The sequence below is a fragment of the Amblyomma maculatum genome, chromosome 2, assembly GCF_055883805.1.
Source record: "Amblyomma maculatum isolate TAMU_Amacu chromosome 2, ASM5588380v1, whole genome shotgun sequence".
Lineage (NCBI taxonomy): Eukaryota > Metazoa > Arthropoda > Arachnida > Ixodida > Ixodidae > Amblyomma > Amblyomma maculatum.
The window spans coordinates 28,299,098-28,326,819 of record NC_139345.1 but is presented as its reverse complement, the minus strand read 5'-3'; the positions used below and the strand labels follow the sequence as shown (position 1 = coordinate 28,326,819).

The following is a 27,722-nucleotide window of genomic DNA, read 5'->3' as shown; positions in this document are numbered from 1 at the left end:
TGCCTCTGAGCTCTATTTGACGATTCTGACCTGCAAGAGCTCTAAATCAGTGCTAGAGGTTTACGATAGTATTTGTGGCCATGTGACCGTTCTTGTAATTCTACCTGGATTCCGTATTCGGCTTCAGAGGATGGATCATTAGGGACAGTGTCCGGAGCAAAGACCTTTTCCGGAATGTTTCCAGGTAGAAGCCGGCAGTTAGTTTTGGCGTTAGTTTTTCAACTGTTGCATAATCACGAAGAGCGATAAATGAGAAACCGCTTGGAGCATTGTAACTTGACTGAAGGCGCTTTATCTTCAGTCAAGTTACAATGCTCCAAGCGGTTTCTCATTTATCGCTCTTCGTGATTATGCAACAGTTGAAAAACTAACGCCAAAACTAACTGCCGGCTTCTACCTGGAAACATTCCGGAAAAGGTCTTTGCTCCGGACACTGTCCCTAATCTTCAGTCAAGTTACAATGCACCATCTAGCCCAACTTCAAGTTTTGTTAAACTACCGCTTGGAGCAGTTGCTGCCCGCAAAGATTACGAGTCGGTGTGTCCTAGCTCTATCCTTTGGAGAATGATTGCATATTCTGCAGCGATCAAATCGCAAACCTCTCACAAATCGGTCACAAATCGAACCATGCGATCGATACTCTCTGAGCTGCACTTCTATTTGCCGATTCTGACCTGCAAGAGCTCTAAATCAGTGCTGGAGGTTTGCGATAGTATTTGTGATGGGGCCATGTGGCCGTTCGCGTAATTCTACCTGGATTCCGTATTACAGCTTCAGAGGACGGATCATTAGGGACAAACAGTGTCCGGAGCAAATACCTTTTCCGGAATTTTCCCAGGTAGAAGCCGTGCAGTTAGTTTTCCAACTGTTGCATAATCGCATAATCACCAAGAGCGATAAATGAGAAACCGCTCGGAGCTGTTGCCACTGTTGCCCGCAAAGATTACCTCCTTCAGATTTTACTGAAAGTTGTCTGTACTCTCCGAAAGTGGATGCGTTTCATGAATCCCGTTTCCGGATTACTCCCGACGGTGCCCGCGAGAATCTCCCGCCATGTTGATTGGCGGCCATAATGTGTTTATCCTGAAGGCAACGCTTTCGTCCTCAAAACAAGAAAAACACCATTTGTGAGGCTACCTGAGCGCTTGTCGTTTTTACTCTGAAATTTTTACGATGAGACTGGAGGAGCGCTTGTGCGTGTTCACTGGTGCTGTGCACAGATATGGGTTTACTCGATCAGCAATGGATGCGTGAAAAGGTGAGTTTCTAGCAATTTTAGTACCTCGTTAGACTAGACCCTACCCACCTCAGCTACGCTGAGGGTTGATCTGTTGAGGTTCACAAAAGCTTGTTCTGCAATGGCTGCTTTGCGTTGTGTCTGACCTTAGTAAAATTTTAACGTGAAACAGGCTGTGATCTTGTGCTTTGCAAGTGATCGCCACGCGCTCTTCAAACTTCGCGAGAAAAGACGTGATGTTCTAAAGCGGCGTGTGTTACAACCCATTTTGCAGTTACCATGCGGTGAACTCATTGTATGATTCCTCCATATATTTTACACTTCATCAGACCTGAACGCCTCAGTAGTTTTTACATCAATCGTATTGCGGTCGGTTTCAGAAGCTCGTTTTGAACGCGGCGCTGTGCCATTTCCTGGCGGTTAGATAAGAGTGTTGGTCAGAAAAAAGAAAAAAAAAAAAAAAAAAAAGAAAGAAAAGGGGGGGGGGGGGGGGGGCTGCAGGTAGTTTCTATTCGAGGAACCGCACTACATTTGTTGGCCTTTGTGCATGGTGCAAAAACCATCATTCTGAACTGCCGAATTGGATATCGTTCGGCGGGTCTACCGCTCTATCCAGTAGTCTAGCCTCGGCAGGACGACTGTAACCTGCAACACATCGCCTCGTCGAGCGTCAGCCGCACTGCATGCATCGACGAGCTAAAATGACCTCTTATTTCGTGTTCATTTTCTGCGTTCTTCTCTTAGGTCACCTCTAGAATGCCTAACCTGCTAGGCACAAACTTCACTCATTTAATGCTAGTTTCAACGACACAAATATTGGGATGGGTAATTTAGGTTCTGCATGTTGCTTATCTCATAGCAAATTGGCCCACTGATCACCTGACCCGCCCATGCTAATGCATTGTGAGTAGTCCAGGGTGTTATTGTTTGTGCTACTCGCAACATGACTTGTTCGATGACCGCCAAGTAATCCCGTGCTCGGCTTCCGCAAACGTCTGTTGGAAGATACACGAGTTCGTTTCTTGTCCTTCCATGAAAACCGCTAAAACCGCTTGGAATAGCTTGGGAGATCTCAAGTGGTGTCGTGCGTTTCACCAACAGCGGTATTTTGACCCGTCCTCTGCTCTTAGCGCAACGTTGTACGGCTGGAAAAAGCTTGGCCGAATCGTCGGACTTGGGCGTTTCACAATCCTGTCGGAGTATGTTTCATTTGCAGATATACAGTCGATCACATTCAAATTTTATGCGCAGCCGCCGTAATTCGCCACGTATGTCTGTTTAGAGCTTTCTGCACTTGGCATCTGGAAACCTGTTACGCGTTTTCGAGGCTAATATAGATGGATTAGTAACTTGTCTCTCTGTGATGAAAATGTCGAAGTGATCAAAGACATTCACCGGGCACCTAGTCAGTAGCATAGATGCATGCTTTTTATTAATGTACTTTTGAAATTTTGCTGAAAGTTAATTAAATGCTCAGGATTGTGCTGGACACAAATGTGTATGGTAGAAAAACCTTACCTGGTCATTTTTGGATTTTCATTTCATCTTACATCCTTTCCGTATGAACAAAAAAAAAAAAATGAATGGCGCAGATTAGAGTATCACTTCTTTATTAAACCATTATTTGGCAAATGTTTTGCTGCTATTGTATGCAGTTTCAAGGCCCGAGTGTGCTGATCCCAGGTGCAGATTTTTCTAGCATTTTCAAGGGATTTACGCTGTAAGACAAACATGGTAGGTCATCGTAAACCTTGGTCATCTTGGAATGTGAGCTTGGAAAAGTGGCTGAAAATGAGTTCGGGCAAAAACAGAGGCACTGTCAGTAAACCAGGCATGAAATGAACGGAAGCATTAAGGTATGGGGACACTATAAAGGCCAAAATTTGTTTAAAAAATGACATTTTGATTTTCTTTTTTTGGTTCCACCCAGAGACTCCACTGTTGCTTGTGAAAGTAATCGCGAATCTCTCTTGTGGCTTTCAGAAATTGGAGGCTAAGCTTTGACCTACACCATGCAGACTCAAAACAAACTACAGGATTTCAATTCACATTGTTCTGTTTTGCTTTTTGTTTCACATCAGTTAAATACGATAGCCTTGTTGCGGAGCCTCAATGATTAACGAACTCAACTGCTCCAACCAAAGATGTAGGATCAAATCCCGGCTGTGGCGACCACTTTTCGATAAAGGCAGAAAGAAAGGCGCCCGTGTGGATGTCAGTGCATATTAAAGAACCGCAGGTGGTAAAATTTTCTGGAGCCCTTCACTGCGGCGTCTCTCATATGCCAAGTTGCTCTGGGACGTTAAACTCTATAAACTAAACCAGTTACCTATCGCAGGGTCTTATGCGCAGGCGAGCTAGGGAGACAGGGCCTCCAGTGAAATATTTGGAGTGCATATTAATGCTTAAATGGCCTGATATGGCAAAAGGCTCCAGAGAGGTCTACGTGAGCCTTCCAACTTTCAGGTTCGGTCTATTTTATGCTGTCAGCTACCATAAGATTGGAAACCAGGCAACTCTCACGGCAAATGGAAATGTCACTTTTTGTTGCAAGCTTCATTCTTTGGGATGATGTTCGGGACATTGCTATACACCATCTATTTTTACCATCTGCTATTTGCCTATGATTGTTCTGGTTTCAACCGCCGATCGATGACTGTGACATCAGTTATGTATAAATCATGTGAAGGATGAAAAAACTGCAATAAAATTGCTTCTTCCTAATATTAATTTACAACAGTAATAAAGCCAGCTTGTCTTAACTGCAACACTCACGAGTGAAGCAGCGACTGCATTACAGTTTTTTCATTCCTGATATCACCTAGACTTTACTTTTACGTCAGCTATGCAAACTGAAACCAATACAGGTGAGGGGAAAATTCAATCATAAATTATTTAATAGTTGTAGGTGAAAAAGATGTGATCCATGTGCAGTAATGTCATGCCCGTTATTGACAAAAAAAATAAAAACCAAAATTTAGTGTCTATGGTCCTTAAGAAGCACCTTCCTACTAAGTTGTGGAGCATTTTAGCACCTCAGAACTTTGCCTTCCTTTGTATGTAGAACTTGTCTTCAGTATTTTTTTTTTTATTAATTTTTTCTTACTTTGTGTGTGTTATACAACATAAATAAAGTTACAGTCAGTGAAAATTTTCTCTTGTGAATTAGCACACTCATTTAATCAATTAAGTTATGCATTGAATGAGGACAATTTAACTCCAGTAGTAATGTTTTATGTTGTGGCTTGTTATCTTAATATCCATGCTCGCAGAAAACCAGTTTTGTGTATGATTCCAGCCTCTTGCAGTGATATTGCCTGTGCACTCATCATGTTCATTATTCTAGCTCACTACTCAGCTACACTACACCTGCATAAATAAGAAACATTATGGTCTGCATTAGTTTCTTTATGCGGAAGCTGAATCTAGCAATTCTCAGAGTGAGATGTTATGTTTAAAAAATTACGAAACATACATCTTTTCAAATCGTTTTTGCATACTGATTATGTAACATATTTGTCAATTCAAATTAGTAAAAAGAATTTTGTTTCATCAATTAAACATAATTGCCTCCTTCATAATTACCTTTGTAGCTTTAGCCTTTTGGTAAAAGATACTTTCAAAAGTTTCATTCAGTGCTTCCTATGGACCATTTAGGGCCGTGTGTTTAATACCCTTGTCAAATGGCATTTCTCCAGGACCTTTACTTAAAGCCAGTCTATTGCTCTAAAGAAGCAAAACCAAAAAGAGCAGTAGTGCAACTACACAGCAAGTTTAAAGGTAGACGACAATATTGATAATGATTCAGGCAACCTCTGTAGTGCCATCTGTTGATCGGCAAAATCACATTAAATATATAGAACAGTTGAGCTAAGTTATGGCAGTGTAAAATAAATAGTAAATTAGCGAGTAAACAAACAAAAAATGCACGCACAACAAAATGGCTTCAAAGAAAGCACAGCCTAAGGAGCAAAGTGAGCAAAGCATAGCGTGTGTATGTCGGTGCGGCTGCTGAAAACATTCGACGTCTTCTCTCTACACCCCAGATTTTTAAAGTTCATTCTAATGCAAAATTAACCCTGATAAAATTAACCAGGCTTAAATATAATATTCAAAATTTTATTTACTCTGATATAATCAAAATTATGTTTAAGACTCTTTTGTTTTTTGAGCTCACTCGCTTGCGCTCATGTTTGGGTTACTCCTTTGCGCTGCTTAAAGGCCGCTGATCACTGGATTTCTGGCTACGAGCCTTTTTCGCAAATGTCTTGAGGCTTTGCCTTTTAGCTATGCGTCAACTGCCTTTGGAGCCTTACAAGTGCTCATGTGGCAGGAGTATCAGCTTTTCAGTGACAACTGCTTGTCTGTCACATAGCAGGGAATCTATCAAAAATATTGCTCGAGAAGTTCCAGCTCTGATCGCTTTGAAAAACATGTAGAAAAGATGGTTTTTATATTTCAAACAACAGAATGGGCTTAATTACACGTCACATGCAAAATGGCCTTTTTCACTTTTCTTTATGCAAGTTTAGAAGAATGTCATTATTATTATTTTTTTTTTCATTTGTTACATCTGACACACCAATATTGCGTCTAATTGGTGTGCGCAACTTTCTGCAGTTCATGCTGATCATATCTGTAGAAAATCTGTAACCTTAATTCTGTAGTGTTAAAGGAGGTTTTATGTCGAAAATCCAGCATCGGCATTGGGACTGAAAAATCACTGGCATGGTGCTAGTAGGTAGTAGCTGGCACTTGACATGGCCAAGCTCTGATTCTTCGATGGTTTGTGCAACTAACGAGACGATATGACGTGATATCAGAAAGTAGGTTGGTTGGTTTATGGGGTTTAACGTCCCGAAGCGACTCAGGCTATGAGATACGCCGTAGTGGAGGACTTCGGAAATTCTGACCACCTGGGGTTCTTTAACGTGCACTGGCATCGCACAGCGCACGGGCACCTTGCTTTTCGCCGCCAACAAAAAGCGGCCGCCGAGGCCGGGATTTGATCCCGCATTCTTGGGAACAGTAGTCGAACGCCGTAACCACTGCACCACCCCGGCGGGGTATATCAGAAAGTTGAGAGGTCGCCCATTCGAGGTGGGAATGGGGAATAAGAATCAACCTTCCAGTGCTCTTGGATTCTGAGTCAGGCACGCTACTCCTAGGCCATGATAGTACTTTCATACGGCTTGGTTAATGTGGGGCTTATATGTCGGATAGTAGCCTATGCTATTGCATTTTGCCCTTAAAGAGTGCCCTTAAGAGCTTATCAGAAGTACAGCTGCAAAAGCTTTGCCCTTAGAGAAACTCTACTGTACAGCAGAAAACCAACTCCTCTCTGCTTTTTTTTTTATTTATTTATTTGTGCCCTCTGTCAGTGCGCCTAATTACTAGGGAGACTAAGAGCAATAGGTGGTTGGTTGCTTGCTTCGTCCTGCATTGAAAATTGAGACCCCTTTATTTATTTATTTTTTTACAAGGTACACAGTGAGCACCAGTATGTTTTCACTCTGCGGAATATTAGAGTGCAGTTGCTAGTTTATGGAGTACTGCTTGCAATATTGAAGCACTTTTATGTGCTGGAATTCAGGGCTAGTATGAGCTAAACGCACTGATTCCTTTTCCTTCTCTTTTTTAAACCTAAATTTTATGCTTATCATTTTATAGTGTAGTGCAGGGGATAAAATTTATAGTACTGCCAAAAACAGCTTTCAATCCATTTTGAACTACTTTAAGTGGTGCATCTGTCAGTGAAGTATGTGTCCATGTGTCCACTTACCTTTTCACGCAGGCTGAATGTCACGGAAAGTTGAGCTAGTTGGTACATATTTTTAAGGAATAACAGCGCGGAGACGAAGGACAAGGAAGGTGTTGTCTTCTTCCTTGTCCTTCGTCTCCACTCTGTTATTCCTTAAAAATATGTACCAACTAGCTGTGACTTTATCAGCATGCACTCCTGTTCTAAATTCATGATGAAAGTGGTTTGGTTAAAGACAATGACAGGTGATCAAAACGAGTTGTGAGCTTATTGTGGAAATGAAAAGGTCTTGCCTCATATTGACTCAATCAGGTGTTCAGACATAAATAAAATGAACATTCATAATTTCAATTTTGCATGGAAAATTGTGCGAAACAAGCTGAAGCGACATTCTGGGGTGAAACTTTGGTGTTACCGCTGCATCCCACCACATGAACATCTATTGCTGAAGTAGGATTAATGTGTTATATATATATATATTTATTTTATTTATTTACAAATACTGCAGGCCCTTCTCGGGCCCATGCAGGAGTGGATACAAAGGAGACGATACAGGGGAACAAGTTGGGTACATATATAATACAAAATAAGAATTCATCATCATAGTGGCATCATGGTGGTAATGATGCCAATTCAGGAAAAAGAAAATAGCAGTATTTTTTTTTTTTTCTCAAGAGTGTTTGTTAAATTTGATTATGATTTACACACTCTAAGGACATCTTTTGATGTAAAAAAGACGCATGCAAAAAGGCTGTGCTCCCTTCGCATCATAAAGTGCTTAAGGTGTTACATGGTGCCACTAAATCCTGGATTTATTAATTGATGTACAGCCATAGCCCATTAAAACTATCATCAACAAAGTGTCCTGTTGTGCTGTGTAAAAGCATTCAGTGGGCGAGGCCTTATATACTTATGGTTCTTCACTTTAGCCAGTGTGAAACCACTATTCCTGCTCACCTGTCATCTTTTCCAGCATTGGGATACGTAAAAGTCGGCGTAGCTGATGAGTGAAACGTTTCTTCAAAAGCCTTTTGTATCATATTTAACAAAGCCATTGTATAATTTGGCAGCTTAGACATCACTGTCTCAATTGCGCCAGTGTAGTTGGGATCTAGAAGTTAATTTTTTGCTCCCTTTAAATAAGTAACCTACATTGATTCAACATTGTGCAAGGCTACTGCAGGGTAGTTGTTCTTGCACACTCAAGAAGTACTAGTGTATTATTGCTGTTTCTTATAACATCTCGGCTGTGATGCAGTAGATGTATAATATACCTTCTTTTTTAAATTGTTGAACATTCTATGACTGCTCTCAGTGGCAACGCTGTTGCCAAATCATGTGCAGAGAGTCACCCTTGCGTACTGCGTTGGAAGCTGGTGTTGCTGTCGTTTCAGACTCCTCCAGGCTGCTGCTTCTTTGGGCCATATTTCCATCCTTATTGTGTCCTGTTTTGGCCGCAGCCACGAAACGCCTATGTTGGTGTATTATGTTTGCAGGAGGTGGAGGTAGCAGCAGCAGCAGCAGCAGCAGCAGCCATGCTGGCCCTGGAAGGCGGCAGAGAGAGCACGTAGCGGCTGCAGGAGACTGCCAATGGCTGACGCCAGGTGCCAGGCACCGCGGCTGGGCCCCAGTGGAGCTCACAATGGCGTGCCTGGCACAGGAGGAACTTCGCTGCCACAGTGCTTGGAGGAACGAACATGTGCCTCACATGTGAGCGCTGTTGAATGCCATTGCATGGCCACTTTGCTGGCAGCGCCAAAAAAGTTATTTTGCTGCTGTGCGCACTTTCTATATAAGCAATACTGTAACCATCATGGCAAGCTATGCTGTTGCACTGAAGAGTCTAAAAACACGACTTCTGATGAAGTTTTTCTTTATTGCAAGTGACCAATTCATCCTCCTGGTGGGAAACCTGCATCTCGTGCAATTGCTCTGCTAATCAATCAGTTTACAGGTTCAACCCCCCCCCCCCCCCCCTTTTCTCTTTTTGCCGAAGGGTTGAACTCTTGATGCCAAATGACCCACCTCAGTGGCTCATTGGTTAGGATGCTCAACTGCTGAACCCAATAGCACGGGCTCAATCCTGACTGTGGCAGTCGCTTTCAGTGGAGGCCAAAAGCGAGGCACCCGTGTGCAGTAGAACCCTGCTGTTACGTTCCTCACTGCTGCGTTTTCCTGGCTGTTACGTTGTTTTCATCTGGTCCCAGCATAGCTCCCATAGAATGCAATGTATTGGAAACCCCTCTGGTACATTGTAGCAGTGAAAACGTACCTGCATGATTTGTCACAACCTGGCTCCCCGAATCCGCTCGAGCAACGTGCGCCAGCTACCATTATGGCTTTTGACGAGTCTTGGCCAGGTTTGTCTACGGAACTGGCGGGAAGAAGGCGCACGCAAGTTGGAGAGACTGGCACTAGATGGCCATACCATCAACTCGATATGCCACCGTAGCCTCGAACTCGCATTTTTTTTCTCCGCCCATTTTTTTTTCTGTTGTCAAAGTAACGTCTTCGTCGTGCTTCGATGGCATCAATAGCGTCGTGCAAGCGGAAGACGTTTATCCTTGAGGAAAAGCTAGCCATAGAGAATGCAGCCGACAGGCAGGTAGCACGGAAGAGAGTGGATATTGCAAAAGACCTTGTTCTGCCACCCTCTACGCTTAACAGCATCATCTCGAAGCATGCCGAAATAGAAGGGAATGTTGAGCTTTTTGGCCCGAAGGCTTGTGGTGCCAAGTTTGCAAACCTCGACGAGGTATCAGCTTTGACAGGAGCATTCTGCGTGAGAAGGCAATGGACTAGCCGACAGATTGGGCATCAATTCATGGTGTGGCGTGGGCAGATTTATGGTGTCAAACGGCTGGATCGACCGTTTTCGAAAGGCACAGCATCGCTTATAAGACGGTAAGCGGAGAAGCAGCAAGTGTCAACCTAGAAACAGTCTACGATTGGAAGGCCCGGCTACAATTGAGGGGTATGAGCCTTGTGACATTTACAATGCTGACAAAACTGGCCTTTTCTTCCGTGTGCAGCCATCAAAGTCATTAAGCATGAAAGGCGGAGCATGCCATGAAGGCAAATGCAGCAAAGGCCAATTGGCGGTACTCCTTTGTTGTAACATAGATGACTCAGACAAGCTAAAGCCATGGGTAATTGGAAAACATCAGAACCCACGGTGCTTGAAGAACACTCTTGCTGCTATGTCACTACAAAAGCAAGAGTCGTGCATGGATGACGTGTTCTTTATTCAAAGAATTTCTTTGGTACTTTGACTACAAGGGGGGTTCCCAGTGCAGAAATGTTTTACTTTTTCTGGACAACGTGCTGTCCACCCGAGAGATCCACCGTTTCTTGGAACATGAAGCTTGTGTGCTTCCCACCTAACACTACAAGCCATTTGCAGCCATTGGATGCCGGCATCATAAAGAACCTAAAGCATGCGTACAGGAAATGTATTGTGAAGCTCTCTCTCGCTTGTATTGATAGCGGACAGCAACCTATGGCTGTTTCAGTACTTGGCGCTATACAATTACGTCTCTTCAGCATGGACTGCAGTGAGCGCATAAACTGCACGGCACTGCTTCGTTCTGTGTGGCTTTCACAGTGACTGGGAAATGGGAACTGCCACAGAGTCTGAAGAATCCGAAGAATTTTGTGATCAAGAGGCTATGAATGAGCTGTGTGTCATATTACAACTACATTGCCGTGGATGCTGCTGTTGTGACGTCAGAGTGCAGCATTGCCGAGATCGTTGCGAATTCGGTCACGAGTAAAGGCTCTGACTGTGATGACGAAGAGCACGAGCTGCATGATTCCGAGGAGTTGACTGAACCGAGCTTTGGGGAAGCCGCGGCGGCTCTGGACCTCCTTTGCAGGTACGTCGCACCTCAAAGCGACACAGACACTAATGTGGCCTTCCAGGCTATTGGGAAATGCGTGGTGCTTTCAGCGAACGAAAGAAACGGCAATCTACCATTCTCAGTTTATTTAAGCAAGTTTTTTTTTTCATTTTTAACCTCAATAAATAGTTTCAATTATAAGCCGCACTGTTTTCATTAATTTTCAGAACTTTTCTTACTGTTGCATTTTCCCAGCTGTTACGTTTTTTTTTTCCCGGTCTCGTGAAAAACGTATGAACGGGGTTTCACTGTACTGTTAATGTCTGTGCACTTTAAAGAATTCCAAGTAGTTGAAATTTCCGAAGCCCTTCACTATGGCGTGCCCATAGCCTGAGCCGATTTGTGATGCTGAGGCTCTATAAACCATCTTGGTGCCAAACATGATGTAGCATGATGTCAAGCCAGGGAGAGAAAGTGGGATAATGGCAGAGGGCCATATGGTGCTATATGGGGGTAAAGTTGGCTTAGCTAAAGGGCATATAGAAGCCACTAGCATGGTGGCACGTTAGCAGCCAAAGGTCAGATCATATTGTTGTCCGAGTAATATTCGGTGTCACGTTCAGTTTCCAGGACCTCAAAAAGTCTTCTGAGCCACACTGTTGTCTTCTTTTACATGGTAGCATTGAGCATATCTCTATTTCAGTGGAGAGCTTTGGCGCCAAATACAAATACTTGCTGGACCAAATAGAGGACATGAAACTTTTGCTTCTCATCCTGCTGGCTGTTAATGACCGTGGTCAGGTTAAATGGCTTTATTACCTGCACTGCAAAAAAAATGAAACCACAAAATGCCTTCAGTCTACTGGCATATGACATTTTGCATTGATTTTCTCTTGTGGATTGCATTAAAAATACAAAATGCTGCGAAAAATGGTGTGGTGTGGCGAGAACTTCGTTGCATTGATTTCTATTACTTGCTGACGGGGAATTGGAAGTATTTCATTGAAGTGGTGTTCATTCTGTGGGGTTCAACATTATACAATGGACTCCCTTCAGGATGAATTTTGAAGGGACCAGAAAATTTGTGGATCTTAGCAGAAGTGCCCCTAAAAAATTAGCTGTGGTTTAGCTCGTGGTTAAACCTGGGGTTACCCAAGAGCTATCTGCATGGCTACGCTTTGATTCGGTTTGAAAGTGAAGACATGGCTTTTGCACATAGTAGTTTACTCTATGGTTTCAGCTTTATTTATGCCATGGGGGCACTTTTGACCACTAAATTGCGATTAGGTGAAAGTGTCTGTTGCACTGGGGTCTGAAGCCCTCCACTATGGCACCTCTTTCTGTTTTCACTCCCACTTTCGTGATGACACGATAGCGTAAGCTACCAACCAGCATATAAAGCCCCGCTTTAACCGAGCTGTATGAACGTGCCTGCATGGCCTAGTGATAACGTGAATACAAAGGTTTTGGCAGGTTGATTGTGATATCACCCTCCCATATAAATGGAGAGACCCGAGTTGGCAGCTCTTGCCAAAAATAAAGTCAGGAAGTTAGTGCTCGGCCATGTAAGCTGCCGGCTACCTCCTCTTATTTTTCTCCTTCTCCTCCTCCTCCTTCCGGCCAACGTGCAACCACAACGAAAGTGCGATCACGGCGAAGAGGTGAAGTGGCTGGCATAGTGTAGCTCTCGCTACATAAATGATATATGTGAGCATGCTGGATGGGTTGCATCAAAATAATCAACAAAATAACCTTGCAGAGAGGAGATAACTGCAATACAGTATTTTTTGCACTATGCATGAAGTGAGCTGCAGACACAGCATGCAACCAGCTCATGTTACCCTACTTGAAAATGCAGTGGTCTAGTTTTCTTGTTCACTATCTCGTCTTTCTCACCGTATCTCACAGTGGCTGTTATTTGTGTGTTCCTTGCCTGGTGCATCTCTCTTATCTTGCTCCATCTGCAGCCTAGCTGTAACCAAAGCCACGAGGAGGCACACCCTTTTTATACACCATAGGCAATGCATGCAGCATCGATATATGGCCAGCACCATGATAACTGATGCTGCAGCACTGCGTCAGTTGAAGTTGTACTCCTGGAGCTTTCAAGTCTGAAGTTAACGAGTATCTGTGCATTGCACATGCATGTCTTGTAGTTCATGGGAGGCAGTGTGCGACACGAAAAATAGGCGCCATGTGCTTTTTATGTACTGGCAAGAAAGCTTCCTCCCAAGAAAGCATGCACCCTCTAGGCAGCTTCCCCATAGTTCTTTGTAAAGGTGCACGGACATCCTTTTGTTGGGGTGCCCTTTCTTGTTTCACATATTTTTTTTCCTTACGTTCCTGTACAGGTGCCTCGTGACTGCTATTTTGCAGTGTTGCCATGGCTCATGGCTTAAACGAAAGTTAGTCTCATCCAAAGGACACAGGAAACAGTTTGTGTTTACATTTCAAAATTATTTTATACATTGAATCTTATGGAAACAAGCCAATGGTCTTACATTGTTAATCTTATCCAGGAATTTTTCTTAGCGGAGCTTGTGGGAAGTCTACTGTATTGAACTCAAAAGGGAATTACAAAATACATAGATATGTAGAAAATTCGATATATTGTAAAAATAGCAGTGGATCAGCATATCTGCAACCTGCAAGCAAGAATACATTAAACCCAGGCTAGTGCTGTGACTCTTGCACTAACCGGCAGTTCACTGGTGTGCTGGAAGCGCACCACTTGCTAGGCGTTGGTAGGCCTAACCTGCTTCAGCCCAAAGCATCAGCGAACAGTCCTTTGGAACTAGTCACTGCCTGTCAGAAGGTGCCACCAACTCCTGCTTCCAGTACACCATAAACAGAGTAATTGCACACAAAATGGATAAGGTGGCCATAGCTGGCAAAAGATCTGGTTGAGAGGACAAAGTGCGGGATCACTGCAAGGAATTTCACTGTCTCTGTGTTATGACATTATCACCCTTCATTCTCACCTAAACCTCCTTTATTTCCCCTTTCCCCCTTCCCTTGGTGTGAAGGCAGATCAGGGCAATGGTTATGATGACTGATGTATTAATGAGATATGACTGCACTTTGAATGTTCGCGCATATTTGATTCTCTCTGTGAAGATGCATTGAGTCTAGAGCAGCAACCTAGTGGGTTCGATTTGGGCATGTTGCAGGTCATATTGACTGGGTACTTGGCAGGACTTCACTGTAGTGTGGGGCAACCCTTTTTGTGCCTCTGATAGAACAACTGGATAGCATAAACATTTTTTCTGCCTGCCTGTGCTGACCCTTGCTGCTCAGGCTATGGAGGTGGCAGCCTGTGTATGTCAGTCCTAGTACACTTCAGAGTTTTCTCTGTTGATGTGCCATGTGCGCATGTGCAAAACTGAGAGGGAAGTTCGCAGATATGGCAAACAAGATGTTGCTTTGTGGCCATCTGTGGCGGTCTAGTTCTATGTGGCTGCGGAGAAGCACCGGTGGCATTTGAAAAGGGGGACTGAAGAAGTGAAGCTCTCTAAAGAGAGTACTGGAAGCTCTGGTATGAATTTCAGCTACCCCTGCTTGTCACTAAGAAATTATTTGAGAAAACCATGGAAAAACCCATGTTTTTCAATAAATGTCTGAGAAATGAAATGTGGAATTAAAGCTCCTCCACCCTCAACCACTCCCTCTACTAGTCGCCTATAAATTTTTAAGGAGCTTGAGGGTTTATTTCAAGGAACGTTCATTCAAAGGGGCCAAGGTTGCTGGAGGTAAAAAGGTAATCTAACATGACTCTGGATTCACTTGAGCTCCTGGCATGTTTTTCTCAACTCATGATCTGTGCTACATTGTCATGCCTCTGGATGAGTGAATGTGCTGCTATAATGCACCTAACTCTCTGCAGCGTCACCTGAGGGCCCGGAGCAACAGCAGTGCCAGCAGCGAGGCGAGTAGTGATGCATCATCTTGTTCTTCATCGTCTTCGTCATCGTCGTGTTCCTCCACATCCTCCAGCTCATGCTCATCAGCCACTTGCTCAGATGAGGAAAGTAGCTCCCTTCCGGCCAATTGCGAGTTCGCCATTGTGCGCCAGCCAGAGCAGACACATGACCCTCTCAAGCTTCGAATTGCCGCCCGGCGAGTCTCCAAAACTGAGGATTCAGCCTGTGCGACAACATCAGCTGGTGGCAGTGGCTCGGCTAGCGGCTCATCTGCGGTGCGGCTCCGCATAAAACAACGCAAGAGTCGGAGACGGAGGCGTTCGCGGAGTCCTACGGGAGGAAAAGGGCTGTGCCAGCCGCGCTGTTCTTGCATGGAGAAGAGTAAAGGAAAGGTGAGCTTTCACTGAGAACTTCTTTGCTTAGAGAACAATAAAAGTTCAGATTATCAATTAGTTTCAAAAAGCTGGCAAAAACCACTAGCATTACAGTAAATTCATTTGGCTAAAGACTGGGCATGGTCACCTGCGTTGTTGGTGAGAACAGCATGACAGTGATTGTTTTTCACATTTTCATCATTGTTTTATTGCATGCGCACTATTGGGAGCATCAAAGCAGTACCGCTCGAAAATGATGAGAACCTTCCTGACATCCTAAATTCGTGGTGCAATGTGGTAGCAATGGTGCCCCTCACAAGCAGTCTACTGCGGGTGTGGATGTTTCTTCGTATGATCCGCTCAATGGAGACATTTCAAGAGCGCACATTTCCAGAGCAGTGGAAGACTCATGCAAAAGGAAGCGTGGAAAACGTGCAGTGCCGCCAATGAGCATTCGAAAGGTTACACAGCTGTGATTGATTGGCTGGCTGATGCATGTCCGATAGCATTTTTGCCACAGTCTGGTTTGAGTGGTGTAAAGCTCATAAAAAGCATAACTGAAACTTAGTCAGCCTGTTCTCAGAGATGAGGCCGTCCATTTTTTGCCATGCCTGTCATTGCGTGCATGTCAGAGGTGTGCGATCAACTCCATAGCATTCAGTTCAGGTTTAAGGAGTGGTATTTTAACGATTACATACTGTGCCAATTCTACCTCGATGTGGCATAACCAGCCCAAGAATCATAATGTCCATCCGACGCTACAACCCTGCATGGCTCTCTGAGACTCCGTGGACAGTAAGACTCTTCCACAACAGTCACATTACCAGACTTTTAGCAAGTCTTGAAGATCATGTAGACCAAAGCAGGCAGCTGCCACCGCGACCAGCACCTGCTACCCTCTGGCACTTCTAGCTGCCGTACCAGTCATGGCGCCAATTTGATTTTGCCTATTCTTCCGTGCTTTACCTGGTTTTATCTTCTATTCCTGTTTTGGAGGCAACGCACCCTCGTGACTATATACTGCCCTATTGCGAAGACGTTTCTTGGCCATATGCCAGGTACCAGATTGCCGGGTGTCGGCAGCCTGTATTCGTATTATCTGTAATGGAATTGACTTACGTTGGAATCAATGGACTTTCTATACAGACATTATTATGGAGCTTGGCCACACCAGGTACTAGTACTGTTCAAATTATCTTGAAATTTGCAATATTGAGGTTCTAATTAACAAGCTTTCACTGTACCTCCTTTCATAATGATCGTGCAAGCTTAACCCATTGCCACTCTCGAGATAACTCATGAGGCCCCACACGCACACCCTCTGCTACTTACTCCCAAGTATGCTCATGTTTCCTCTTTAACTCACTCCTTGCCACTCTTGATAATATTCGCGTAGAAATAAATATTTTGGCCATGTTGCACCGCTTAATGGAGAAGCCACATAAGCACATAGACCTTGTAGGGTAAATTTTAGACAACCGATGTAGGGGATGTTCCTAGATCCATGTCACCATTATTATCATCACTGCATCGCTTCGTTGTTATCTTGGCCATGCAGCCATCCGAGTTAGCGTGCTTTGTAGGACAAATATTTTCAGGAATTGTTCATGAATTCTGACGCAGGTGAAAGTGATAACATTGAAGCAGCACAGCTAAAAGGGCTTGTCAAGTGAACACAGCGAGGAACAGCTCCTGCTGCCTTAGATTTTGAAGAAGAGAAGGAAACCCGACAAGAGGAATAGAAAATGTTTACATCTGCAGAGCATCATAATGTATTACTAGCATAAAAAAATCTATGGAACTTGAAAAACAACGAGCCTAGCCAACATTTAAAGAAATGGCATGGAGGGAGTAGCAGTCAGAAAAAAACAAAACTGCAGTGAAAGGGTTAAAGGAACACTGGGGTTTTCAGGGCTATGTTTGTTGCTGGACGAGTTGGTTGATCATTATAAAAAAAAAAAAAAGAAATTGGTGGTGGCTTAGCTTGGCTAAGCCTGGATACCAGAAGCAAACATTTTCGACGATGCCATGGCTTAGCTTGTGCTTAGCCGGTGAAAGCGCGCAGCACCAACTAAAGGTCAACCGGCGGAGTCACAGCGGCGGCAGCGGCGGCTCCGACTACTTGTGACGTGACGTGATTTGTGCATGCGCCGCTGTGGCTTATTGCGAAAGCAATACTACGCCAGGTCTAACCACTCGTCGCTGTGTGCTGTGTCTGTGTCCATGTCTATGACCGTGGTCCCTTGGCAGGAGCTGCCAACTTGGGTCTCTCGTTTCACAACGGACGGTTATGTCAGACTCAGCCTGCCAGGATTCTTGCATTCACGTTACCCGTATAGGCCACTAAGGCATGCTCATACGGCTTGGTTAAAGCGGGGCTTTATATGCGTTTCTAACGATGGAGAACACGCGAGACTCGAGAGTTGACTAGCCTAGTGAAGCTTTTCGCTTCAAAACAGCTCTGGCAGGCGAAGAACGAGAAGGAGAACACAACTGCGCTGGTTGTGTGTCGTCCTCCTTCTCATCCTTCGTCTGTGAGCGCCGTTTTTTTTCATAATTTTCAGGGCTGTTACTTTTAGCTTTCCAGTTGTTTCGTTGCGTCATATCAAGTTTAGTTCAAAAGGAATGATGCAGATTGGTGAGCACAAAGGAAAGCCATTCAATTTACAGTGTCCAAAATACAAACAAATGAGAAACAGTGATTTTGGAGCAATTTTTTTTGCCTATTTCAAACTCCAAGTAGCTGTGCTTAGTGCTGCCAATTGGAACAGTACTGCCTGCAAACGATGTAGAGCAGGGGTTCTCAAACTGTCCTGCTATGTCACGTGTCAGAAAGAGCAGACCTTCGTGCTGCCAGGGTGCACACTTCCCATTTTTGGGCCACATTTTCAAACCTATGTGAGCCTTAATTAGTTCGCTGCAGCCCTCCAGTGCACTGTTGAGTGAACATTTGCTTGCTGCAAATCAGAAGTTATGGTCTATAAATGTTGCAACCTCTCTTACTTTTGTGGGCATACTGATGGGTGGTCCACCAAGTGGGACAGATTGTTGGATAGACATGTAACTGCTTGCAATTTAATGTGGGCCCACAGAGCATCCTGCACTGTCAGAAGTGTGCTTGATGCTTTCGTTTAGTGTCCTCGGTTTGAGTGGGCACCAAGAAGCACATGAAATGCTTGTTCCTGGTTCTGATATGTCTCGAAAAATGCTACAGAAGCTACTAAATTTCTAGTGTTACTCTCTTCTGAACTATGTAGTTCCTTGAATGGAGGCTAAGGGCAAAGTCACATATTGCAGTTTTGCTTGCATATACCCTCGCACATAGTTTCAACCCCAACTTCAGAAAAAGAAAGTTATCCCCGTGTCACCCGCACATTTACCTGAAGAAAGGACAGCCAAGATTCCTTTAGGTTTGCTAGCAGTGGTGGCTTTGGTGTTCAGAGCAATTTATTTCGAGAAGCTCGATGCAGTGCTCTGATCATCACACTTAATATTGTTATCACACCCTTCTGCAGAGGCTTGGTCACTGTTGTCAAGGGCGTCGCCTTTAAATTTGTCTAGGCTGTGGCTCAATTCCGGACGCTTTTGTCCACCATGTCAACTAGGACTGGCTTTTACACTTTGATGATGTTGGAAAAAATAGTTTGGCCTTCGGTCTCACCCCATTAGGGTGTGGATAAAAAATTTGTTAGGTAGCCACCTTAGCATACTCTGCTTTGTTGGCCGCTCAGTAGCTTGACATGCGTTGATGACCATGGGGGTTTGGGTGCTAGCATAGAGCTGTATGTGATGTTGTTCCCTGTAACCTTCTAAAATTCACGTAAAACTCCACCATCACGCAAGAAAATATGGTGCTTATATTTCAAAACTGAAATTTTTCAGGGGGCAGTACACTTCTCATAAATTGATGCAGGAAAATTTTAAAAAATTTGTTTTCAGCAGCTTACACATAAATTACATCTGTCAGTAGTGACTAAGTCACTCATTCAGATGATGTTGACAATTTGTTACAGAACGTCTCTTTTGCTTTCGTGCAGATGACGGATCAAGATCCCTCCACATGCAGCTACACGTCTTCTTCCCGCAAGACTTCGCGCTCGTGCAGCAGCTCCCGCTCATCAAGCAGTGGTTCATCGAGTTCTGGCTCATCCTCAAGCTCTGGTTCTAATTCTGGTTCTGGTTCAGGTTCTGGCTCAAGCTCAGGGTCGAGTTCGAGCTCGGGCAGTTCTTCAAGTTCTTCAGACTCTGAAAGCTCGTGCAGTGTATCAGATTATTCGTCTTGCCGCACGCCTGTCAAGGCCACTGGATATCGTGCCTATCAGAGCAGTGACACCGGCATTTCGTCTCCGTTTCGGCCTTGCACAAAGGCTGAAACAACTTGTGCTATCCCAGTTGCATCAGACATAATAGGAAATGTGGAGAAGCCAGCTTCCACAGCAAGTGACTGCAACACGGTAGTTGGGCAGCCCTTGCCTTACCTAAACATGGATGCACCAGCAAATGTGTCACCTGACAGTGGTATCCAGTCTTGTGGAGAGTCTCCACAACGTGTGAGCTGTCATGGGGATTCTCCACATCGTGGTAGCTGCCGTGAAGATTCACCTCCACGCACGAATTGCCATGATGATGAAATTGACAAGAAACGTGCCATGCAGGAGGAGCTGGTCCCCGCAGCTTGCAGCAATCCAGGGCTAACCGACACCCTTAATAAGCCACCTGGGATTCCTCGCTTGGAGCAGTGCAAGTTGTCTGATGTGAACACAGTGCACGAGATGAAGCAGTCCTCACCTGGCAGTGAACCGGACACTGTGACTGACACTGCCGAGGCTGTTGAGAGTCCTTGCAGAGGGCTGCATGTCACTGAAACTTTTGAAAAGTCACCACTTATGGATACAGGGGCAGCAGTCTCATCACCTTTACAGTGTATACCTAACTGTGCAGAAAATTTGCAAGAGATCGACATTTGTGGGAGTGAAACAAAAAGGTACCCTTCTTGTGAGGTGTCTGCTAAGTCACCAGTGGTCCCTACATTGGACGAAGTCAGTGGAAAGACGGAAGTATTCAAGGATGTGACACCACCCCCACCTCAGCTTACACCTCCACGCTCAGTTCTAGAGCCAGTTCCAAGTTCTGGCGCTGGTCTAAGCAGTAGTGTTGTCGTTGACAGCGAAAAAGAAGAGAGGATTAAAAGTCAGTGTCCCCCTGTCCTGTCTTGTTCCTCGAGCAATGGGAAACACAACAGGAAGGTTAGCAGCCGAGAGAAGAAAGTTATAGAGGAGGTCAGTGCCATGTCACCACCACGGCTCAGAAGAAGGAGACGAGATGGGGAGGAACCAGCCATTGTGAAGAGGGTGCCAGTCAGAACAAGGGACCTGAGACCATCTAGGGGAGAGAGGACACCAGTGAATGCTAGCACAAGACCACTGCGCAGTGCTACTGTAAAGGCCAGTGCACGAAGCCGAGGTAAAGCTGAAAGCGGAGACAGCGAACTTCATCAGCTTGTGCAGAGGGTGCACGACTCAATTAGCACACAGTTCCACGACACAGCAGGTGCATCGAGTGACTTTGAAACAACAGCAGACGGGGAGGAAGCTGTTGTGAAAAGGAAAGGTGCTGAGCAAGAGGTGGTAGAAGTGGAACCCGGTGAAATAAAGAGTGCCTCATCACCACCTTCGCTTGCATCAGCGCAAGATCAGGAGAATCCCGATGTGAATATCTCTGAGAATGCAGAGCCCACAGTTAAGAAGATTGAAGAAAAGTTGGTACCAGGCCGCAAAAGGGGGAGACCCAAGCTAAGTACTGCAAAGAAGTCAGCTGGTGTAAAAGTGGAAAAGCCAGTTTTACGGCAAACACGAAAGGAAAAATCTGAGCAGGATGCCAGTGCTCACACATCTCCAGTGCCAGAGGGGAAGAGTGAAGTGATAGAGGTGAACAGTAACGTACCAGAGGTGAAGAGTGACGTGCCAGAGGTGAAGAGTGACGTGCCAGAGGTGAAGAATGACGTGCCAGACCTGAAGCCTTGCCTAAGCAACTCAGTGAAACAGGAGGATACGTCTGATGTGCGTAGGACTTGCCTTGAGGATGTACCGGTTAAGACAAGCGCTGATGTGGTGGAGACAAGGAAGAACAGAGTGTCTGCAAAAAAGGAGGGCACTGATGTGTCTGTTGACATGGATGCTTTGCTTCGCGAATGCAACATTGAGGAGCAGACACATCTGCTCCATATGTACCAGCGGAAAATGAAAAAGAAGAGGTTTGTGCAGCAACCACTGCGTCATACTCGCCGTAGCAGTCTACGGAAGTCTGCACGTTTAGCAGCCACCCTCAGCTGTGAATCAGTGGATGCTCTTATTGACGCACTTTCTTCCATTTTCATCTCAAAGCAGGCATCGCTGCACATTGCCAATATTGATGATGTCCCTGCAATTTTTAAGCCAGTGAAATACTTGCGCCCAAAGCGCACTTCCGAAAGACCATTGAGGCAGTTGAGTAGTGCTGGTAAGGCTGAGGCTCGAAAGGTGGACAAAGATGAAATAAAGGCAATGCCTGGAAAGAAGGGAAAAATAAAAAAGCAGGTGCAACCTCCTTCAATCATATCGGAGTCTCCTTCAGATACGCTGACACCTCCATCGGGGGATCGATGCTTACCTCTGAAGAAGCGACATTGTCTTCTCAGTGAGGACAAAAGCCTAGAAACAGACAGTGACAAGGAGCCCAAACCTCAGGACGCAGCTGATAAAGGCCAGAGCAAGCATCCATCGCCAGCTATGATAACTGCAGATGTGACCAAAACCAGCAGCCCACCTGAAACTATGCCAACCTTGCCGCGGTGTGAAATGCCTGTCCTTACAAAAGCAGCGAGGAAGGCTATGTACCCCATTGTGTCATTAGAACCACTTCCTCAGGATGTCAAAGGGTCAAAGAAGAAATCTGCATCAAAAGGCAGGAAGCAGAAAGCTCATTCGGTTGCAAAGAGAAGGTCTTGCATTCAGAACAATGCCGCGACCCCTGCTGTTGATGATACTATTGAGAGCTGCATTGAGAAGTTCAACGAGGCACTTGACTCAGCCAAGCTGAACGAAAAGTCGCGGTCCAGAACGAAGTCGCCAACTAAGCTGAGCCAGAGCCTTGATTCAAGCAATCATTTGCAGGCAGGAAGTACACCTAAATCACCACCTGAAACTCGCTGCAAATCTCATTCTAAGCTGCAAACTAAGACGGGCCCTATTTCCCAGCCAGAATCTCAGCCCGAATCCCAGCCCGAATCCCAGCCCAAATCCCAGCCCAAATCCCAGCCCGAATCCCAGCCCGAATCCCAGCTCGAATCCCAGCTCGAATCCCAGCCCGAATCCCAGCCTCTATCCGAGCCCGAATACCAGCCTCAATCCGAGTCCGAATCCCAGCCTGAAACCCAGCCAGAGTCACGGCCTGAACCCCAGCCTGAACTGTCTACTGAGTCCCTAGACGAATCCCAGCCAGAATCACTGGCTGATTCTCAGCTTGAGGTCCAGCCTGTGTGCTCACTTGAGCCCCAGGCTGAATTTCGGCTTGAATACCAAGCAGAGATACAGCCAGCTGCTCATCTGGTTGATGATGATGACATTCCTCTGTCTGCATTGGTTGCGCAGCAAACGGATGCTTGCGATGATGAAGAAGCAGTAATGCTTGTTGAGGATGACAGTGACCCTGAAAATCCTTTAAAGAAAATATCTCTTTTGAAGCAGAAGCAACAGAAACTGCTTAAAGCTGTTGAACGAGCGCGTCGGTCAAAAGAACGCGTGAGGAGTGATTTGCCTGCAGAAGAAGAATCAATGGGCATTGTCAAGAAGCATCGAAAGCGAAAGATGAGGAACAGGACTGGCTTCGTGAAGGTCAAGCGAAAAAGGGTCGCAGCGAAAAGTAGTCTTGTTGCCGCATCTGCCTGTGACGATACATTAGACAGTGCTGCTGATGACACTGTGGAGTCAACAAGAGTCAAGGAGCTGCTAACTGACAATTCCATGGTAGTGGATGGTTCCATTGTACACGTCAGCCAAGAACATATTGATGCTTGTGAAGTGGATAATCAGTCTCAAATATTAGATAAACACAAATCTGGCAACAGTGGTGAGGTGGGAGCAGTCAAGGAAAAGGGGTTAGGAACTGCGCCTGACAGCAACAGCAGACCTGAGAAGACCTCTGTACGCGCTACTGATGCCAAAAGCAAGTCAGTCACCTTCAGAGAGGAAGGTGAGGCAGCAGTAGCAAATGAGGAGTCTCTGTTGGATGGTAATACTGAGGCAGAGAATAAAGGAAGTGGGGAAAGTAATTCCAGTGTGCACACAACCAAAAAAGCCGTCAGTAGAGGCAGACAAGCAGGCATAGCAAGGCCAGACATTGGAAAAGCCAGTGATGAAACCGATGTAGATGATGGGCTGAAAGCAGGGGATGAGCCAACAAAAGAGCAGGCTAAAGTTCCAGCCAAGGTGACAACTGCTAGGAAATCCAGAGGAAGGAAGAAGACCAGAGCACTCAAGAAGAACCTAAAAGCCAGTCAAAAAGTGGACACGCCTAAATGTGGTGAAGAGACTGAAACAGGAGAAAGCGGTAAAAAAAATGAGTACGAAACTGGCAGCCAGGCAAAAGATGAAAGTGACAAAGACAGCGGTGCAAAAGTGAGTGCTGATATGGACCGGGTGCATCAAATAGCTGAGGAGGTCGAAAAAAGTGTGAAAAATGTAAGGCTGCCTCAACAACGAAAAAAATGCGGGCCAAGAAAGAAAATTTTGAAGTCCAGCAAAGCCAAAAATAAAAAGCCGGTGAAACCAGAGCCCTGTGAGCCTAATGCAAGTGCTGACGTGGATGACGTGGGTGAGTTATATTTATTTTCCTTTCTAATGAAGGATGTGTCATGAAATTTTGGCCTTTACAGTATGATTACACACTGATTGGAAACAGCATTCTTGTCATTTAGTTTCGAGAGTTTTGAGGTATTAACCTCCTGTTCCAACCATACAAAATGGTAAAAAGTAGTGGTTAAGATCTTAGTAAGCTACAGTCGGACACAGTTCAAGGAAGTGGTTGCAGATACCCCTCAAAGGAGGCACTTCCAGTGGTGCTCTCATCACGTCGCAGTTAATCCCATCTCACAGGCACACATACTATTCACCTGTCATCTTATACTAGGGGAGGAATCATGATGTCATGAGAACTGGTTGATGCCTTTAGCTGGAGGGTTTCTTTTGAAGGGCATTCGCCACTGCATTTCTGAGTTGTATATGATGATAGGCGGGGTGACTAATCACTTCGTCGCCAGTTGCAGCAATGCAAAATAGGATACTTCACTTTGATTGTACTGAAGGGACTAAGAGCATAAGAAATGGTAAACGAGATTTTAACACAAAACTGCACAAAGATCATCTTATGGAGGTACCCTTTTTTTTGTTTTATTAAAGTGGGAGATCTTTCTTACCTTTATCGGTTCTTATATTTCCCACGTGATAGCTCAGTGGTTATGGCGCTTGACTACTGAGCTGTGAAACACTGGTGTGATTCTAGCCACATTTCCGTAGAGGCAAAATGCTAGGCGCCTGTGTACTTTGTTACGTCAGTGCGCATTAAAGAACGCTCCTGGGGGGCAAAATTCATTGGAGGCACTCAGATTTCTCTTAAAGGCAGTAAGAGGAAAGCTTTTCCTGCGACTCTTTGCATTCATTTGCTGCTTTTTCACTCATGTGGTTCTTTTTTAAGGCGAAAACCTTTCTATGTTCATGGAGCGGAAATCTGCGCAGGGGAGCTGTGGATGTGATCTGTGCAACGCATCTGTGCACTGATGTATCACTCGCAAATAGTGGACATGTGAGGAAGGAGATTAAGAATGAAAACAATTGATGGTGATAGGTGATGAATAATATTTATAAATAGACATCGATAGAGTAAAGGACTAATGCTTATACTAAAGGATGATTAGTAATGACCAATATGTCAAACTACGACTTGTAATGACTGCAACTGGTTTGAAATGATTAAAAATGCTCAGAAATTATTGGCAATGACTACTATGACTAGGCATGACTCATCATGACTTATGTCAAATGGCGACTTGTGTTGCCCACAGCTGATTGGAAATGTGTACAAATGGTTAGCTATGAGTGGTAATGACTACAATGACTAGGCATGGCTCATCATGACTACAAAACGACCAATATGTCAAACGACGACTTGAAATGACTGCAACTGATTGGAAATGAGCAAAAATGCTTAGCTGGGAGTGATGACGACTACAGTGACCAGGCATGACTCACCACGACTACAAAACTAGGCTTTTGGTGACTAGGCTTTCGCCGTTCTCCTTTTAAAAGACATCTAAGAGACCCTCTAAATTTTTTTTTGCTCTTTCTTGTTTACTCTTTCTAATTTTCTCTCTTTTTGTTGTTGTTTTTTTTTTCTTTTTTCTATCCCACTACCTTTTTCCTCTTTTACTCTTCACTGCCTGTTTTTGATGATCTAACGCGAGGCCTGACATTAAAGCTTTTCAGCGTTTTTGCACACTTTTGTCGTATTTGGCACAATTTCGACGTTCGGGGCTGTTTTGACGTCTGCAAATTATATCGACATCCTTGGCTATTTTGATATCGAATTGACTTTTTTGACTCTAGATCAGCAAAATTTTTCACACAGACACATTTTTTCACCTTCTATCTCATAGAACCATTCTTTTATTCATCAATGAATTCATTTCTTGACAGTGACAGTGTGACACCCTCTGCGGACGCACAAATCCTGTTCATACTCATGAGCTCATAAAGGCTTTCAGTTTAAAATCATCTGAATTCTTCTACTACAACACCCCTCATAGTCAGAGCCCTCATTCATGGAGTTCCTTGTCATGCTTCTTAGGACTCAATAGTTGATACTTATGAGACTGTGTCATGCTGTATGTTGTTTTATTTCATTGAGATAGCTAGGTTAGCATGCTAGTTATGATTGCAGGCTTAGCCAGACTCACAGTCTTGACAGAAGTCATAAATACCTCATCGATGTGTACTGCATCCGGAGTATTAAGCCTGTCTCACTTTAGCATGTGTTACTTTTTGCCACTTGAAATATTCTAGTTGAGTAGGCACTAATAGCTGTAGTTCTTTCTTTGCAGAAATAACAGAAAATGGAGCTACCGATGACAATACACACGACATCCTTCAGGAGCCGTTGCTAATTGACACTATAGCCGAGGCAATCGAAGCGGTGGTCATAGCCGGTGTAAAAAGGAAGGTGGGAAGACCAGTGAAGGTGAAATCTAAGGCCAGAATACTGGCTGCCGCAAAGCGTAAGGCCAAGATGATGAAAGGGGCTCCCACAAGCAAGAAGTTTAAGCTTTTGAAAAAGCAAGCAGTGTCCCTGCTGACTCCGACATCAGACAGTGAATTGTCATCGTGTACGATGCCATGTGTGGCTTCACCGTCTGGTACATCAGCTGCATCACATTCCTCCACCTTATGTGCCTCATCTGGTTTGGGAGCAGCAAATGCATCTGGCAAGCCTCCAAAAAAGAAGAGCAAAGTGGAGAACAACTCTGAGAAGGCTTCATCTTCTATAAGCAGGTGTGTGTTTTAACTTTCAATCCCGAGGCGTGGTAAAAAAGAGTAGCATATATTCTATTGCACTACTTTCACATTTGAATTTGTGGAACCCAAGGTCTTATCAATTTTGCTCCTTTTTTCTGTCTTGTTCTGAGGACCTGGCGCCCTTAAATTCAGTGCTGCAGCACATTCTATCTGCACTACAATTTATTATTATTCAGGGACTTGCCATGTTTTGAGTTCTTTAAACTCCCACAGACTCTGTTTTATGAGTGCACATTGTGCGTACAGTAGAATCTCGTTGATATGAATCTCAAGCGATCGCGAAAACCATTAACATATTTGAAATGAACGAAAAATCATATGCATAACTGTGGGAAAAGAATTCATGCATACCTATCTAAGACTGAGGGGATTTATTTATGGCTGCGCAAAATCGTCAGTGAGTGGGCCTGCACCCCCGAAAACTGTTCCCTGCATGTACAGTGCAACAGGAGATCACAACATCGGCAATTTGTGGGCCGCGCCCTGCTGGGCACTACTCCTTGGGCATACAGCACAACAGGCGATCATGACGCTGGCATGTCCGGGGTGCACGCCACTGCTAACTTCTCTTCGTGCATAGGGCAACTAGCAAATCGTGGAGTCAATTGATGTGCGGGCAGTCCATAGTACTTCATGCTGCTGTCGTGGATTGTGCATTTGCACCAACCATTATTGGCATGGGAGAGCAGATATTCTTCCTATTATACATTATGCACTCTGGCTGGGGAATTTTGTGAGTTCATATCAATCGGCTTTGCATCGCCAAGATTCTGTTGTGTTGTGCAAGCTACTCATTGCACATGATGTGACACTGCCTGGAGATGTAGAGACTGATTGCAGAAGAACGCTTTCTGATTGCAGAAGGACGCCAGTCATAATACTTTCAGGGGACGGCACGACAATATCATATAATTGGGCACCTCACATAGTGGATGCAGCCAATATAATTGTGCCTGTCAAAATGTTGTTTAATCCCCTTTCATTTGGG

At 44.7% G+C, this 27,722-nt stretch overlaps 1 protein-coding gene across 2 annotated transcripts in view; it reads left to right on the top strand.

The window, feature by feature from the left end:
• The first annotated feature begins 1,016 nt into the window (after positions 1–1,016).
• The window catches only part of ash1 (histone-lysine N-methyltransferase ash1), a 74,844-nt gene continuing 48,138 nt past the window's right edge, over positions 1,017–27,722 (top strand). For both annotated transcript variants that reach the window (XM_084593606.1, XM_084593605.1), the window contains exons 1-5: positions 1,017–1,258; positions 8,495–8,708; positions 14,721–15,149; positions 19,169–23,981; positions 26,263–26,710. In XM_084593606.1, the coding sequence (XP_084449732.1) occupies positions 8,589–8,708; positions 14,721–15,149; positions 19,169–23,981; positions 26,263–26,710 (5,810 nt within the window). In that variant the 5' untranslated portion in view covers positions 1,017–1,258; positions 8,495–8,588. The remainder of the gene's footprint in view (positions 1,259–8,494; positions 8,709–14,720; positions 15,150–19,168; positions 23,982–26,262; positions 26,711–27,722) is intronic.